General features: G+C 44.0%; 5 protein-coding genes across 6 annotated transcripts; all 5 read right to left on the reverse strand.

Annotated features, from left to right (window-relative positions):
- Window positions 1-978: 978 nt before the first annotated feature.
- LOC127761272 (ultraviolet-B receptor UVR8) lies at window positions 979-4,076 on the reverse strand. Its single transcript, XM_052285542.1, has 4 exons — window positions 3,735-4,076; window positions 2,816-3,032; window positions 2,419-2,731; window positions 979-1,943 (listed from the first exon to the last, which is right to left on the reverse strand). The coding sequence occupies exons 1-4, from the start codon at window positions 4,055-4,057 to the stop codon at window positions 1,459-1,461; spliced, it is 1,338 nt and encodes a 445-aa protein (XP_052141502.1). The 5' UTR covers window positions 4,058-4,076; the 3' UTR covers window positions 979-1,458.
- A 482-nt stretch (window positions 4,077-4,558) lies between these two features.
- Window positions 4,559-6,390, reverse strand: LOC127762780 (chlorophyll a-b binding protein 8, chloroplastic). Its single transcript, XM_052287270.1, has 3 exons — window positions 6,153-6,390; window positions 5,994-6,055; window positions 4,559-5,429 (listed from the first exon to the last, which is right to left on the reverse strand). Exons 1-3 carry the CDS (start codon window positions 6,279-6,281, stop codon window positions 4,811-4,813), a joined length of 810 nt encoding a protein of 269 aa, XP_052143230.1. The 5' UTR covers window positions 6,282-6,390; the 3' UTR covers window positions 4,559-4,810.
- A 467-nt stretch (window positions 6,391-6,857) lies between these two features.
- Window positions 6,858-9,953, reverse strand: LOC127761667 (uncharacterized; the record flags this gene model as incomplete). The annotated part of the gene is made up of 8 exons (XM_052285992.1): window positions 6,858-7,235; window positions 7,434-7,526; window positions 7,878-7,960; window positions 8,160-8,256; window positions 8,385-8,577; window positions 8,707-8,774; window positions 9,277-9,538; window positions 9,873-9,953. Coding segments are annotated over 7 exons (876 nt in total), but the record flags the coding sequence as incomplete, so codon positions are not given.
- A 2,851-nt stretch (window positions 9,954-12,804) lies between these two features.
- Window positions 12,805-14,417, reverse strand: LOC127763956 (B3 domain-containing protein Os03g0212300-like). Of its 2 annotated transcripts, none has more exons than XM_052288763.1 (4): window positions 14,092-14,417; window positions 13,692-13,980; window positions 13,503-13,621; window positions 12,805-13,373 (listed from the first exon to the last, which is right to left on the reverse strand). In XM_052288763.1, the coding sequence occupies exons 1-4, from the start codon at window positions 14,173-14,175 to the stop codon at window positions 13,062-13,064; spliced, it is 804 nt and encodes a 267-aa protein (XP_052144723.1). In that variant the 5' UTR covers window positions 14,176-14,417; the 3' UTR covers window positions 12,805-13,061. The 2 variants fall into 2 exon arrangements, with proteins under 2 accessions (XP_052144723.1, XP_052144722.1); XM_052288762.1 differs by having other exon boundaries at window positions 13,692-13,983.
- Window positions 14,418-15,478: 1,061 nt separating this feature from the next.
- LOC127761850 (uncharacterized) lies at window positions 15,479-17,621 on the reverse strand. The gene is made up of 4 exons (XM_052286183.1): window positions 17,297-17,621; window positions 16,678-16,785; window positions 16,262-16,326; window positions 15,479-16,079 (listed from the first exon to the last, which is right to left on the reverse strand). The coding sequence occupies exons 1-4, from the start codon at window positions 17,399-17,401 to the stop codon at window positions 15,932-15,934; spliced, it is 426 nt and encodes a 141-aa protein (XP_052142143.1). The 5' UTR covers window positions 17,402-17,621; the 3' UTR covers window positions 15,479-15,931.
- Between the last annotated feature and the right edge of the window lie 347 nt (window positions 17,622-17,968).

Here is a 17,968-nt window from a genome sequence, read left to right on the forward strand (position 1 = left end):
AGGGCCTTGAGCCCCTCGGCCACCGCCCGCGCGCGGTTCTGCGCCTGCCTCTCCACCGCCACGTAGTACAGGCCTGCACACGCGGCGACGCCGCCGGATCAAATCACTGCGATTAGGCGGCGGCGGCGGCGGCGGCGGAATACGCTACTAGGGGTCTAGGGTTTCAGGTCGGGGTGCTTACTCACGGCGCTGCCGATGGCGCAGAGCCAGAGGACGCGCTGCGACCACCTCTCCCCCACCACGCCTCGCCCCCCGAGCCCCATCCCGCCGCCGCCGCCGCCGCTGCCGCCGACGATTGATCGCGTGAGCTGCGCCGCCGCTCCGTTCGCCGTGCGGGCCGCAGCCTCCGAGTCCAGTGACCGACAAGTGGGACCCACCTCCCGGGAAACCTATTTGGGATTGACGGTTTGTTGGGCTGGGCCCAAGAGCTGACGACAAATGGCCCAATTATAGCCCAAAGCATAATAAGCCCATTTTCGATGCGATCGAGCCTAAATGAGCCTAGATTAGGCCATTAGGGAGCAGCACGGCTTCATTAGCAATGTTGAATTAGGTCCTCTTTGGCATAGCCCGGATCCAAGATTTCTTAAAGCTAAATATTTGTAACTTCACATGTCCATGGATTTAAATCTATAATTATGTTGATAACATTTGAACAAATCATTTTGTTTCCATTTTTTGTGAAATTTAATATTTTAAACCACGGTACAAAATTCAAATCTTTTGAGCTATGCCACACAGGACCTTACACTCAGCTTCAACCCTCCGCAGCAAAACGAAATAATTATTAGTGTATGGTTAATTAAGCATTAGATAAAATAAACTTTTAAAAATAGATTAATATGTTTTTTAAAAAAAAAGTTGTTTTCTATATATATTTTTTTAAAAAAAACACACCGTTTAGCCGCATGAAACGAGAGAGTAGAAGTTGAAAAGATGTGGTAAAGAACACATCCTTACGCTCTTTGTTCACTTCAAACTCTGTGCACTTCCACATGGAATTCAATAATTCAAACAGAATGAAAATTTCACCAAGATTTTGCCGGAGGATATTGTTCACCACACAAAACTTATTACAAGGAGTTTTGAGTTTTCAAAGACCTCAAATCCCAGGGAATAGGGTAAGCTTTGGCATAGAACATAAGTACCGAGTCTACAACTACAGATGGAAGAAAATGAACTTTTCACACACAAAGATGCTCTATAAGAGGAGGTTTGAGAATGCACACTGGCACTGGCGTCTGACTAGCTTTTGCTATCTTCATTCTGTTAACTCTTTCAAGGGGAATGTGATGTCAAACTAGCTGGAAGAAACACATCTGAATTTCATGGTTCCAAGCATATCGAGTAACATCGCCTGTTTGTTTTAAAGATCGTATCCAGTAGATGGACAATGACAACCTCTCCACCGACAACGGCAAGAATCAAAGGACTTTCGGTGGTGAAGAAAACCCCAGCCTACTCAGCAACCAATAGAAGAGTATGGTCCATCCCAGCAGCAACCTGTGAAACCTCTGCTCCTTCCAGGGTATCGATGAGGAAAGGCTCAGGCTCATCCATCGAGCTTCCCAAACCTAGCCTGCCGTTTCGGCCAGATCCCCATGCCCAAACCTCTCCCTTTGACGTGAGAGCAACCGAATGAACTCGACCAGCCGAGGCCGACACTGGCCTCTCTCCATTCAGACCGTCGACTATTGCAGGCACGTCTTCTTTGCCAGGTCGTCCAAGCTGGGAGCTGCAGTTCCATCCCCATGAGAGGACGCCGGTCTCGGCATGGTCATCGCCTTCAGTTGATATGATGCATGTTGCAAGAGAGTGGCCAACACTTGCTGACACAGAGAATGGACTGTGGCTAATGTCGACAGGAAGAAATTTGGACCATGCTGATTTCCTGCCAAGCTGTCCATAAGTGTTGTCTCCACCGCTCAGTACGATGCCATCAGCTGAAGTAATACAGAAACACATCAGCAAGCAGTACTGTAACTTATGTTGGTAGGAATTTGAACTATGAGATCCCAAAAAACCTAATGTTTTTTTCATGAGAGATGATAATTATTGCTGAAAGTTTATTGTTCAAACCAAATACTATCAATTACTACAATGGTCCAGCCAGCGCCAGGCTTTCTATGTTAATAGAGCTAAACATAACCATGTAAGAATTGTAAAAAGGGAATATATGTGATAGGATAACCAACAACAGACACTTATATTTACTATTGATATTTCTGAACCAGCACGGCCATTTCCTAGTCTGAACTCTTACTAAGACAGACAAATGCCATATATACAAGTATGCAACAATGAACCATGGCTTACTAACAGTACTACTGCAAGATGTATGAGACAGAAAATTGTCCATAGGAAGTGCACACAAAAAAGAGGTTCAGTTTGTAGTTAAAAGAAGTAAAGAAGACTCACAGCAGAGAACCAGAGAATGATCGAGCCCACATGACACATCAGACACCTCAACATGACACACTTCATGAACAAGCGAAGGTTCCCAGATGATGGGCATATTGTCTTCACTCCTTATTTTTTCCTCAACCATCTTTTCAACGGCCTCTAGCATTGAGCTAGAGTACTTGTCAACTGTTTTTCCAAGTAATTCTTTGGCAGAAGAAGCCTGAGTAATTTGGCCAATTTCTCCTAACCTTCCGTTTTCTGAATATCCCCAGCCAAGTAACCCTCCATCCTTTGTCAATGCCATAGCATGTCCCCAACCAAATGATACCTAGCATCATTCCTTCAATTAACAACTTTTTTCTCACAAGGGAGCAAACATCCGACTACTTAATTTCAGGGAGAAAGTTAGAACCTTGACAATATCATAATTAGCAAGTGCTTCCACTCTAGAAGGTACTGCAGCCTCTACAATGTCCTTTCCAAGCCCAAGTTGGCCACGCTTTGATCTCCCCCAAACCCATAAAGAGCCATCACACCCAATTGCTGCTGAAACAACCCCACAAGCAGATACAGCTCGGACTTGAACATTTTCCAATCCTCTCACTTTTTCAGGCTTGCTCCAAGTATTCCTGTCAGTCAGCAAAATGGTGCATCAGCCTCCCAAAAGAAGTTTATTTTCTCAGAATTAAAACATTTGCAAATATTTGTTAAGTAACCATGTGCAAGAAAAAAAAACTAATTGTTTCGAGCTATAGGTTAACTCATGCCATCATTGGCTTATTGTTCATTCAAATCTAGCATGGAAAACGAAAACACGATTGTTTCATACATATATTATCAGTATTGGAGGTTTGAATTCCAACCAATAAGAATCAGATATACGATATACCATGTCCTGATTTCAATCTACTCACATATCAAACTGAAACCAGCAAAGGACGCTTGCACATCTACTCACATATCAAACTGAAACCAGCAAAGGACGCATGTGCAAACGCCAGGTAGTGGGCAGGTAATTACACCCATCTTATACCACTTCTTCATTTACTCCATTGTTACTAAATAAGCACATATCATGGTTTCTGATTTGTTTGGTCCATTGTTACTAAATAAGCACAGATCATGGTTTCTGATTTGTTTGGTCTAGGAAAGCCACTTTGCTGCTGATCTGAGGCTAAACAATCCACCGCCATGCCTTATAATGTCTCCACTCCACTATAGAATACGAGAATTTTCCTACCCCAAAGAGGATCAAACTGTTCGAACGCTGGGAATACTTGTGCGTGGATGAGAAATCGAGAATCGAGGATATGAGCTAGATCGATCATCACCTCGGGGCGTGGTGCCCGCGGCCGAGCTGACCTTCATCGTTGCGGCCCCACGCCCAGACCTCCCCTTCGGCGGAAACCGCGAGGGAGTGGTAGTGCCCGGCGGCGACGGCGGCGACGGACGTCGGGAGGGAGGGCACGGGCGTGGGGACGTAGACGTCGGCGGCCGGCGCCGGCTGCCCCGCCGCGCCGTGGCTGTTGTCCCCGAAGGCGTACACGGCCCCGACGCGCGGGAGTGGCGCGCCGTTCCCGGCGAGCTCGGAGAGGAGGCGGCGGCGGAGGAAGCCGGAGGCGGAGGCGGCCGTGCGGCGGAGGAGAGGACGCATTTGGAACTCGAGAGAGGAGGAGGGGAATGGGTGGGTTTGTTTCATGTGGACCTCAAAAATGGGCCTTGTGGGTTGTGGCCCATGTCCAAATCATGTAATTTTGGGCCAGCCTAGTAAAGCATCTCTCAGGCCTTCATCACTATTCCAATCCAAACGGTCCACAAGATTTTATATTTCTATTTCTTTTGGAATACCAGATTTTTTTTCTAGACAAGATTATTTTATGTGGTGCAATTAAATCTCCTCTAGTTTTCTTCCGGAAAAATTTTTTTCCTCTTTACTGTCAGGGATAAACATACTTCTAAGAAAGATCTTACATAGCGTAGCATGTGGATGACAATAATTTAAAAACGGAGAAAATAAAATACACGGGACACTCCTAGTTCTACCGCCTAATAAAAGGGAGATATTTAACTATTTACCACGTTTATAAGTGTTAATTAAAAATTTATCACTGGAACTTTGAGTGACAAACTTTTAATCAACAAAAGAGAGACAAGCTAGCAAATCGATCCATGCGACCATGCGTGCAAATCAGTTGGAGCACAAATTTACATGTTACACCCACACCCTACACCCATGCATAATAATACATCGTATATACGTACGTACATACATACCCCTCTCGATCACACGCACCATCGATCGTACAAAGTTGCGTACATACATACGTACACACATATACGCATACGCACGTACATACATACATAATTAAAAACTCGTAATTAATTAAATACGTAGTTGATGGCATCTCTAATGGAACTTGAGGCTGGTGAGGATGTTGTTGTGGACGGGATCAGCGAGGTGATCAAGCAGGTTCTGCACGGGGCCAACCCCGGTGAAGAGCGCCTGGACGGAGAAGCCGAGGAAGGCGAGCATGGCGAGCCTGCCATTCTTGATCTCCTTGAGCTTGAGCTCCTTCATCTCCGCCTCGCTCTTGGTCCCGAAGCCGAGCGGGTTGAAGAGCGGGCCGCCGGGGTAGGCCGGCTCGCCGGAGCCGGCGAGGTACTTCTCGAGGCCGAGGAAGTACTGCTTCCCCATGGAGCCCGGCGTGTACCAGTCCTGGAAGCGGCGGTGCTCGGCGAAGCCGACGAGGGCGAGCTCGAAGACGAAGAGGGTGTAGGGGTCGGCCCAGTAGGTGTAGGTGCCCGCGGGGGGGATCACGCCGGTCTGGAACCACGGGATCGCCGTCTCGGCGGGGACGAGGCCCAGCTTGCCGAGGAGCTCCGGGGCGACCATGCCGACGACGCCCATCATCGCCGTCCGGCCGTTGAACACCTCGCCGTAGGCCAGCCACCGTGGCTCGATGAACCCGCCGGTCCCCTCCGGGTCCGATAGCCCCAGCGGGTCGAACCCGAAGTCTCCCGGAAGCCTGCATCCATCCATGATTCCATGCACGCACGATCAATATTATGGAAGCCATGGCATATTTACAAACGAGATATAATTTGTAAATAAAAATTTTATATATATGGTCTTAGCGATCTAGAAGCAAAGGCTGAAAATAAACTTCGATAAAAAAAACATGAAAATTAGCTCTAAATTTAAGATTAAAAATTTAAAATTTCGCTGATAAGTGTAAGCATAAGTGAAAAGATGAGGTCCGTAGACGATAAATCATGTGGTTATGTGCCACAGGTCATCTTTGACCATAAAAGTAAAGGTTCTCTGAAATTTTCTCTTTATTTATTTATTTATTTGGAAGGTCTATTGATTATTGTTTCCTATGAAAAGTTTGATCATTTTGATTGTACTACTGTACTATGAAATTCAGTTGGATACGGCTAGTTCCTACAATCTTAATTAAGCTCCTTTTTTTTGAAACGCATGAATTTTACGGTTGATTCCTATAAAAATTCTTCGAAAATCGTTTCAAATGAGGCCTTAACGCCTCTTTTATTGCAACATGAATAAATTTTACCACATGAAAACTTACGTGCCATCCAGGTAGCTCAGGGACTGCTTGGATGCGAACCACAGCTGCCTGTCAGCACCTTGCTGAAACCAAACCAAACCAAACATAAATTTAACCAGATCAGCATAATCTCTTTCAATTTTGAATTGCGCAAGAGTAGAAATCAATCAGCATATATACCTTGGCAGGGGGAGTGGCCTCTGCCCTGACCATGAAGGGTGCCTTCCTGGAGGAAGAAGACCTGGAGACTGAAGATTGCAATGGCCTCCCAAGCAGCTGCCTCCCAGAGAGAAGAGCCTGAGCCGCCATTGTTGTCTCTCTCCAAGCTCAAGCTCCTCCTCTTCCCAAGCTAGCAGTGGTGAGCTGAAATGTGTGCTCCAAATTAAACTTGGTGAGTGCTAGAAAAGGGGGAGGAGGGGAACACAAGGTTGCAGGGGTGCTGTGCTTGTGGCCATGGAAAAGGGGTGGGCCCGGGGAAATCTAATTCTGGTGTGAGGTGGCACCTTAGCAGATGAGGGCATCAGTGGACCCAGTAGGAGTGTGCCACGTGGCAGGGGGCAGGTGAGATAAGGGAGCTGCCTCTCAGTGGCTTACCAGCTGCCAGCACGGCATGCAGCTGAGGTTTGCATTTCCTGCATCTGTGCATGGTGTGTTTTTGGATTGTTGGCATTTGCTGAGATTTTTTTTGTTTAGGCTTTGTGGATAGCACAGATTGGTGTTGTTTCTATCCTGCATTTGTGATGGAACTAGTGCCAGTTATTCAGCCAAAAAAATTGACAAAATGATATGACATGAGATATTAATCAATCTTAAAACCAAAAAAAGAAAAGAAAAAAGGAAACAATTATCATGGAGTCATGGTTGGTCATCAGGTCATGTAGGAAGTAAACAGTGTAAAACTACTATTCATTGAAAAACACAATATCTTGGCAGTTTGTACATTTTGTGCATCAAGTACAACAGTGAGAGATGAGAACGAATTTCACAGGGTGAAAAACAAGACAATCTCGGTACACATGCGTTCGGTTTGAGAGTTTTTACCACTGAACTGCACATATGTAGTTTTACATTCTGACGAAAACAAGCTAACATTCATTCTACGAGTAGCCCATTTCGATTCTCTATCAGAAAGGAAGGAAGCACAATGCCGATAGCTGCCAAGACTTGCGTGAAATTTGGTCAGTTCCAGAAGCGTCCCCTTCACATAAAAATGGGTCTTCTGTAAACAAGTACTACCTCGCTCTCAGACTCAGTATCATTTACCTGGTAGATAAAAAGGGTTGGTATCAATCATTCAAGCTAAGCGCTATGTACAAATGAAGAGCCAAAAAATGCTACTCCCTCCGTTTCACAATGTAAGTCATTCTAGCATTTTCCACATTCATATTGATGTTAATGATTTTAGATAGATACATGTCTAGATACATCAATATAAATGTGGAAAATGCTAGAATAACTTACATTATGAAACGGAGGAAGTACTTTTATGAGGATTTAACTGATAGTTAAATACATCGAAACTGTAGTGGAAAATAACCAAGAGTGAAATGCCTCCTACAAAATGGTATTAGAATTAAGAACTTCCAATGCAGCCATATTACGGCAAACATAGCCTACGGAAATGCTGCGGACAAAACATTTGTCATTCAGAACATGAGAGTTAAACATCTTCTACGGAGTATATGTCTATTTATCGAACAAGGCCAGCAGAAATATAGCGACTAAAACATGAGCCACTGAGAATATTTACATCATGTTTTCTTCTGCAAGCATTTTACAAAACAAAAGCCAAATGCTACATAACATTATGCGATAGCTGAAGTCATTTCAGTAAGGGGCTAACGGCAGAAAATTTTCTACTCTATACAGTGCCAAACTGCCAATATGAAAAAAAAAAAGACTTACCATAATTTTGATATTTACGTGAGAACCGATATAAAGCTTTCACAATGGTACCATATTTCATTGATTCCAGTGGACCCACGTACCTATACAATAGAAATTTAAATATTTCCAATTGTGAAATAAAATAAGCATATTATTAATAAGTAATGTGTGATGATAAACATAAAAAAGATAGCAACACCGTCAACCATAAGGTGGAAAATTTTGCGTGTAATGGGTGCAAGGAAAATCTGTTTATCATGAAAACTTCTACATACTATATAATTTGGGTGGGGGTCTTACATAATCTCTGTGTACCGTAATCTCCATGCAGGAAATCCCAAATGAAATCTACCAGGACCATACACAAGGAGAAGATCAGGTTCCGGCCCACCAGTACCTAATGAAAAGGCTGGAACAGTAAGCGTTCATCTGGCATTCTGATGTTAGAAATGCCTCGGAAATGCTAAAAGAATATGAAAAATAAAACAAGAATGGAAAGAATAAATGCATTCTTCTCAAACATACCTACAGCTTTCAGTGCATGAGTCATGTCAGCTTCTGTAAACGCAATCTCACTTTTGTTATCAGAGTTGCAGCAAGTGGAATACAGTAAGTTTGCTGCTTTGGCGATGGCTTCCTTGCCATCAGAGCTAGATAGACACTCCATAAACATCCCTCCATGTCTATAGCATGAAGCTTTGGTATCTGCAACTACATCCTACGACTCCACATGAATGATACAAATTATGAAGTGATGGATAGATAAGAAGAATAATAGGCACCAATCATTGGAATACATGCTTTAGACAGCAAATGGATCAACAGGAAGCTGAACTCAGCAACTTACTAAAGAATTTATTGGGTTCCCATCTGTTGAGGTTTCTATACCAGGTTGAATCAACTCCTTTAGTACTCCTGTAGAGAATTGTGAAAATGGTTATATAAATCTTTCTGCAGTGCACATTGTACATTCATTAATGCAGTGCTAAAACGAGCGGAGAAGTATAATGGGAAACGCAATGGTCATCATTTAAAGCCATGCCATTTTCCTGTTTAGCTAGATGTAATGGTTCCGTCCTGATTTTCCTTTCATTTTTTTGGGGGCATGTAACAGATAATTTAAATTATTAGAAGTATTCTTATGCAAAAAAATGTAATTTGAAAGCTATTGTTCCTACAGTACAGATTTACAATCTACATTACGGAAAAAGTAGTACAAGTGAAAACTTGAAGGGGCAAATATTTAACTAAAGCAATCAAACTCATTATACCTCTACATTGCTGCTAAAGTGATTTCATTTCACATCACCAGAACTGTTTTTTAGGAAAGAAAATCGTTATTGGTCAAGGATAGGTAAAACAAGATGATACTAGATACTCATGAAGAAGCATGTATGGGATATGTTTGTGATCACACCTTCAATGTCATAGAGAATTAGATAATTAATCCCAATAGTTGAGAACCAGCATAAAAGTTGCTTGACCTTCAAAGCATTCTTTGCCTCTCTGCTATCTACTACAACACCCAAGTATGCAAGTCTCTCAAGATGTAGATTTCGGTACTTGGGCAACAACTTGAATGAAATGAGATAGCATTCTAGATCATTCTTCAGATGTGACAATGAACCAAAGAAGCTGATCACCAAGTGGACAAGGCACCATAGCAAACCTAAGATGAGCTTTAAAATCATAGGTGAATAAGATATCTGCATTGGTGAAACATAAATGATCAACATATCTGGATAGGAGAAGATAGAAACATAACTTTGTTGGTAAACTTCCCCTGAAAGTTAACATGAAAAGGCTAGCAACATTGTCTTGTATTATACATATATCAATTACAATAGGATCAACAGAACATGTGGGTCATGCTCCCAAGATCTATGTAAGGGGGGAATATATATCTAGCTGTGTCAATTAGCCATGTTTGTAATGTACTCATAATTGATGTCAAGCAGGCCCGATCTACTTAAAGCATGTTTGCTGTTAAACTCCTCAAAACATACAGGTTACCTGATTGGAGAAGGCTACTGTAGGTTGTTGGACTATGTTGGCTGTAGCAACATTAAGGCTGGGCTGTGCCAGGTTTTTCTTTCACTACTGCACAAAAATTACAACAAAAAATTCTCAATAGGCGATCCAAAGGTCCATACTGTACAAGCCCACCCAGGGCAAAGTTCATAAATTACATAAAGAGAACAGGCCAAAGATGCTTTTCTCTTGACATAGCTCAACATGCTACTGGCGTGCCTCCTATCAGCTGAAAATGGTACAGAGAAAGCCTCATGTTCTCTTAACAAAGTTTGCAATCATAAAAGAATTCAAGACATGCTCTCCTCCCCATGTTGTTATTCGCAGGATTTGGGTTTTCAATGTACACTGAATTACAAGAACTAAACATCTGATGAAGTCTAAGAATAGCATGGTGCCAGTTTGGAAGCTTAACATTTTCCAGGACCTTGAGTCATTGACTAGTTCTGCCATGGCATGATGTCCACAGCCACTAATCTTAAAACTCCTAATTAGTGTCCTATCATGTGGATCCATTATCTAGAAAAGTGCTATCATGATCATTAGTCCATTACATGATCGAATGCAACACAAGCTGCATGCGACAGGAACCGACAACTAATGTCCAAACCAATTAACCATACTAGCCAAACTTCAAAGATAGTATAACTTACCCACGAAAAGCTATCTTGAGGAGCTAATGATCCTAAAGCCTTAAATAGTTAAATTGCTATCTAAGAGACGGCTATCTATGCCCAGCGAAGGCAAAATTTAGCTCATCATTCAAGACCATTCAACATTAATGCATGGAAGAAGCTAAAACTTTTTTTTTTTTGCTGACTCTACTTTGCTGCCCCCATTTACTCACCTTCTGCTCTCGAATTCTTCTCACAGTAAAAGAACAAACCCCCCGCTACTGTCCCAGCAAACCAGACCAGCCATGGCGTACCTGAACTAGGAGCGGAGGAAGGTATCGCCGGCAGAGCAGAAATGCCGCCCCCGGCAGCCCTGCCCTACAGCTCACAGCTACGACGTGGAGTGAGATCGATCAGCGAGGAAGCAGGATTCACCGGCTCCAGGGTTCCGGTCACTGGAGGAAGAAGAAGACCTCTCGCCTGGCGCTGGCGCGGAGACAGTTAGCGTGGCGCCGGTGAGGGGCAGGAGGCGCCGGCGGCGAGGGACACCGGAGATGGGGACGGGGAGGAGGCGAGGTGTGCAGGCTGGAGCAATGGACTTCGAGCTTGGGCTGGATGGGCCTCTCGTGGGCTGGGGTGGACGCCCAATCTCAAAATCTCAATGTTGCCAAACTTAAACGCGCTTAACAACTTTTAACCATATAAATCTCGATAAGTGCATGTCTAAATGTTTAAGGACTAGTTTAATCTTAAAGAAATTTTAGAAACTAGTTTAATCTTAAAAGAAATTTTAGAAATTACAACAAAAATTTTGACACTCTGTTTATCAAAAAATCAAAAATTTGTGATAAAGAAAATAGAGTGAGGCACAGCCAGATGCAAAAATTGTCAGTTAGGTGGTTTTTGCTTACGTGATGCTTTTTTTCCCCAGAAATTCTTGATGGAAAAAAACTCCTGACGCTTAGTTGATTCCAATATATTGGAGTTTTGGAAAAAAATTTGAAAAATTGTCGTTGGAGCACTCTAACAAAGAGTATAGCTCGCTCCAATAGGCACAAATTCCATGGGCGTGGTTCTTCTTTGTTTCGAAAGATAAACCCGGTTTGTTTAGGATCCCTTTGTCCAAATGACACAACCAACAATAGTCGGGTGGATTATAGGTCGGATTGTCCTGACGTTCTCAAACTGCCAATTGTCAGTAAACTAGGATTGTCGCCGCCCTTGAGTGTTAGTGGAACTAGCAGAGGATGGGGCTTGCGGACGTAGTCCTGCGCAGCCGATGGAAGGAGTTTGTGGCAACGGCATGGCTCTCCTCCCTGCATGTGTAGCTCCAGCGAACTCCGTCTTCCCGCATGGTCTACCCCAAACTCCCGTTCGCCGGCCAACCCCCATTCCTTCACACTAATGTTTGTCATTGACGTCACGCCACCGGACTCATGGTCCTCAGTTCCTCACCTAGCACATCGTCAAGTTCCTCCATCGTCGACGTCGACTTGTGAAGATCCATATATGCTCAGTATCCTCGAGCTTCAGATGTGCGATGAACATTGCCGCCGAGCTTCATCCTTAAGCTCTGTCATGCTACATCCATTGTATGCGCCGGTAGAAAGAGACAACAAAGATAGCGTGGGAAGGAAGATGGTGTTGACAAATGAAGTTCACTGTTTTTTATGTTTTAAAAAGTTGATTCGACTACCATATAAATAGCACGTAATCAAAGCCACCTCGATCTTGTAGAGGGTATAAGCTGAATGGTTTAGATACCTATAGAGGGGTTAGTATCCAGTTTTGAAGATTAGAGGTGAGCGTTAGACAAACACAATAGTTAAGATGGGTCAATGAACTTACGGCTCTATCTTTTCGCTTATGCTTATACTTATCAGCCAAAATTTGAATTTTTAACCTTAAATTTGGTGTTGATTTTGGGGTTTTTTTATCGAAGTTTATTTTTTAGCATTTACTTTTAGGTTGCTAAGAACACGTATATAATTTTTTTTTCACAAATTGATTTTAGCAAAACGATGGGACCTTATCCGAGTATTTATGAGAGTCAGATAGATCGATATGTGTGCAGCGTGGACCTCACTGTAGAGCAAAATATACCGTGGTTTTAAAAACTGGAAATGTTACCATGCATGGTAACTACGATAACCGTGTGGTTTTGTAAGTAATTCCATCTCGCCACCTTTCTCTCTTTTATCTCTCTTCCCTAGCTATGGCCTACGGCCAGCGTTATCTTGTGACTTTGCCTCTCCATTCATCTGACTTTGACGAGATTGGGCCCTTTTTTGCCATGGCTGTGAATGAGAACCGCAGAATCCTTGTTCAAGAAAGAGAGTAAAATCGATACATCATATGCACAGACCAGCCAGCTGTCGATCGGCAAATGGCCCGATCCACAAACTTCAATCCGAGCAAGCACACCCGTCCTTGGAAAATGACTCCTCCTAATTACATGCAAATCACCATGCTTTATTAATTACTAATTACATGCTTTAAACGTAATTAGCGCGCATGCAACAAACGAAGAGATCGAAGCAAAGTGATGGATGATCGATCACTCGAGGGGATCGCCGCCGTCGGCCTTGTGCACGGTGACGCTGAGCACGTGGTCGCCGTCGCCGTCGTCGACGTCGCCGGCGCCGGAGCCGGCGGAGCGGAGCGCGCGGAAGAAGCAGGTGTCGCCGACGGCGAGGCCGTTGTCGGCGCAGAACCGGTGCCAGCCGTACCGGAGCACCGCGCGCTCGCGGCGCGGCCGCCTGCCCTTGGTGTGCTTCAGCCTCACCGTCCACGACCTCCCCAGCATCCGCAGCACCACCTTCTCCCGCGCCGCGTACCCGTGCGCCTCCTGGAACTCTACCGGCACGTTCTGCTCCGCCGCCGCCGCCGCCATCGCCGCCGGTGACCGGCGCCCGGTTGGTTGGTTAGTTAGCTAGCTAGCCAGCCAGTTGGCAAAACAACAAACAGCTGGTGGGCGAGGGCGGATCGTGGAGCTCACCAGGTACTGTGCCTGCTTCTTCCCCAGGTTGCCCTGCCGCAGCGTCACCACGAACTGCGACGTCGCCGCCGCCTCACCGCGGCCGTCGTTGCCGTCGTCGTCGCTGCTGCTTCCGCTGCCTGCACATGTCAGCCATGTCATGTCAGGGCGAGCGAGCGAGGCGCGCGCCGCGCGGCGAGGTTATGTTACCGGCGGCGTCGTGGTAGGCACGGCGGCACATGGTCCCGTCGTCGAAGACGGTGACGGTGAACGCGGCGGCGCCGTCGTAGCGGAAGACGAGGAGGTCCCCGTCGCGCAGGCCATGGGCACGGGCGAACCGCAGCCAGCCGCGGCCCAGGTACGCGCCGCCGTCGTCGGCGACCACCTTCACGTCCCACATGCGGCCGCGCCGCCGCCGCCCCACGCCTGCGACCAGCAGCTTCGCGTCCCGGAGCTCTCGCTCCTCCCCCTCCAGCTCCCTCGCGAACTCGTCAGGCAGCTTCTGCATCGACATCACCATGGATCGATCAAACACTAGCAGCAGCAAAGCTACAAGAAACCAAAACACACACGAAAAGAAAAGAAAGAATCGATAAAAAAAAAGTTTTACCAGTTTGGTTCTGGAGGATCCGGGCTGGATGATCGTGAAGAACTCGAAGTTCGCCAAGCGAAGATTACTCATCTGCTCCTCCATCTTTGAGATTGATCGAGAGGTTTAGCAACAACAATAAGACAGTGGAAGGCAACTCGATCAAAATGGTGGCATAGGGTGGGTGTGCTGAACAAAGCGCCTGATCATCTCATGCCTCCTACGAAGTTCACTTCGTGAAATGAAGTGAAGAAGAAGAAGAAGAAGAAGAAGAAGAAGAAGAAGAAGGAGAAGAAAGGCTTCAAGCTAGCTGGAGACCTGCAGTTTTGTGCACAACGGTTGGTCATATTGGGAGATGGACTTTTGAAACAGATACTGCTCATTCCGTTTTATATTATAAAGCGTTTTGATTTTTTTTAAAATTTAAACTTTTTTAAGTTTGATTAAATTCGTAAAAAAAATATAGTAACAAACCTAAAGAATTTTGATTTAAAAAATCAAAACAAATTGTAATATGAGATGGATGGAGAGCATATGACATTTCTTCGCCGATCTAGAAAAGAAACAATGCCCCATCTCATCATAGGGCCCCGTTCTCAAGAAGCACTCGCATTGGCCTGGCCAGAATTAGCATGACATCACTATTATGTTTTTGCATTGCACCACCATTGCTGTGTAAAGTTCACTCAACTTTTTGTTGTTTTGACGGAGGAAAAAAAAAGGATATTGCAGGCTGTATGATATTCTGAAAAGCAGGTGTTATTTCTGAATTTACAGTCTAACGAGTTACTGTTAAATTCATATGTTTATATATGGTTACCTCATTTAGCATAGCCGACATGGGGTACCCACGCTAGCGTTAAGGATCATACTATTGCTCTATTCGCACTTCTTAAAGATATCAAAGTCTAGTCTTCATCATAATTTTTCTCTTGCACCATTGGAGTTGAACTCCTACTGATGGATAGTAGTTCATTCATTAATGTGTGTTACACATTAATTGATTTCCTTGCCCAGAAAAAAACTAATATATACACTAGATTTTCAGTTGGTTTTAGATTGATGGGGTAAAAAGAAATTCCTAGAGCTGCCAGGTTATATTCATAAGCGCGTATCTGACCAATTTTTATTCCCGTTCAATGATGGGGATTTGAGGTAAACAAGGTTACAAATTGACACATGCACATCTTCAATTGAATTTCCTGAAAATGTTTTCGTAAAGGTTAAGATGATGCATTGAAAATGAGAACTGTCATGTGCTTTGCATGTGTTTTTAAACTATATATGAATGAATGTACCATATCTGAATATTTGATTTAGATGACGAAAGGTATCGCAAAATCAATATCCAGGACACCACATTAGTGCCGCTTTGTAAGGGCCATCAGTGTCAGTTTTGGAACAGTGCTACCAATAATGTTGAGAAATCTAGTAACACCAACAAGATTTGGCTATTACATAACCAAATATCGGTAGAAAAGTTCATCGTCAAAACACACACATAAACTATTTTTGGTCTTGCTCAGGTTAGCATTACACAAATTTGTTTAGTTTTGTTACGGAACAAAACAAACACACCCTTAAGCCTCAAACCAACAAATGTCATTCTTTCCATCTAATATAACTGAAGATATGCCAAAATTTCGACAAAGGCCATCATTTCAAGGTGAAAGAACAGGCTTCCAAGATTGTTATCTGGTGCCAATCTTCATAGAGTGACTGTATTTAGTACTTTACTTGTCAAGCTTCATGCATTATGCGTTTGGTATCTGGAAGCTCATCCCAGGGCTCCAAGCAGCATTTCTTCTATGAGGTTTCATGGTACGTCAAAATGAACTCACATAAAGACTGACTGCCAGCGTCATTTCCTGCTCTGAGGATCCCGAGTAAGGCCGTGCTTTTTCAAAGTTGTGATATAGCTTCGCATCAGACCAAACTTGTTAGAACCTAGGTGGTGCAAGTAATCCCATGTAAAGATCCCTGTCTTGTGCAGATCATCAAACAATATCCTGCAATACAAATACTAGGTCATATTATAGACATACTGTATTCTTGCGGAAAATCAAACAAGAAGTGCATATAAAAAGCCACAAAGAATTGCTTATTATTTTTTTTTACGAAACAGGATCAATTGACATTATGTGGGGGAAAACCTCCACGAATTTGATAATGCAAGAAACATGACCCTCACCGTATTCCGTAATTTCCTACTGATTCAGCTGACATTATTCCAACATGTCGCCGCCCAAATATAACCTGATCAAAGAAATGCAGATTGGCATAATTTCCACCGTAAAAACTTAGTAGACCGAAATTTTCTAGGGCACCGAAGCGATGCCAATATTAAAGATACAGAGTTAAGGTCTCTGTCGGGCTGCTCAGCTTTCCAAGGCTAATAATCTACAAACGTTCAAATTTATTCATAATAGAAAGTGTAGCCCTTTAGAAACTATAAAATGCACGACAGCTCCACTGTGAATGGATATAACGAGTGAATGGGCTGATCTGATACAACAAGTGAATGAGTAAAAATGCACCACATTGGCCATCCAACAAGCTCAGAAGACCATGTGTGCCACTGAGTACAGAAAGTGCATGGTGCATTACCTTCTCACCAGCTACTGATCTGATTTTGCTATCAGCTGCTGGGCTGTACACTCTAAGAAACTCAGCAGGCAGATGGAATGAGCTGCCATCCTCAAATTCAACTTCTACCTGACAAAAACCAGTAGCACATAGCTCATGTCAAAAGACACACAAACCCATACCCTAATCAACACTCATATGAACAATTCGAGAAGAATAATGGTTTAATGATAAGTTGAGAAATGAGAGTTGAACATTTTTTCTACAACCAATTGTCTGTTTAATTGTTCCTAAAAAAAAACTAATCATGGGATCACTACCCATAACATTTCAAAATTTAGGCATGTAACATTAGAACACATTAGAATTACATGGTACATACGAACAAGAGGAGTACACATATTGCACTTGAACACAATATTACAACCTATGCTGCTCAGCTAATAAAATTGGTTTTCTCATGAGAAATTTTTTACTTGCTTCAATCATGCCTGATGGCAACAAAGTTCTTATGCATCCTTAAGCAATCAAGTACAAAGATTGTCATATACCCTCGTAATCTCGTTCACCAGCAAGTCGCCGCGACGTTGAACAAGGGATTGGAACAGTGCAACTGCTTTTGGGAGGGGAAGGAACTCACGAATTTGGGCGCGCGAAGCGCGAGCTTCGTCAGCCGCGGGGGCTGCGCCTGCGCCTGCGCCGCGTGGAGCCGCCGGACCACCGCCGCGCCCATCGCTGCAGCCATGGACGGCCAGCCGGTGAAGCGGCCGGACCTAGCGGGAGGAGGGGCGATGTCGCGAGGGGCGGAGGAAGGTAGGGAGAGGGGCGGCGACGCGGCCGCGGCGTCGATGCGGCTACGGTGGCCGGCGGGCAGCGGATGCGGCGGCGAGGCGAGGCGAGGGGCGGCCGGAGATTCGGGAGGGAGAGGGGTAGCGATGGTGACGTGGCGAGAGAATAATTGGAGTATTGATTTGGAATTTTGGATTAAAATCATAACGGGAAACGCTACACGAGAACTTTTATTTTTCTTACAAACTCTTACTCCCTCCTTTTTTTTATATATTATATTATTTGTTTTGATTTTTTTTCATAGTTAAACATATTTAGCTTTGATCAAACTTTTAGAAAAAAAAAACATCATTTACAACATAGTTTCATTAAATGTAACATCGGATATATTTTGATACTATGTTTGTGTGATGAAAATGCAGCTATGTTTTCCTATAAACTTAGTTAAAATTTTAAAAAATTAACTAGAGAAAATTCAGAGCGACTTTTAATATGAACCGGAGGGGTATCAATGTTGATGTGT

Source organism: Oryza glaberrima, chromosome 2 (genome assembly GCF_000147395.1).
Source record: "Oryza glaberrima chromosome 2, OglaRS2, whole genome shotgun sequence".
Classification (NCBI taxonomy): Eukaryota; Viridiplantae; Streptophyta; class Magnoliopsida; order Poales; family Poaceae; genus Oryza; species Oryza glaberrima.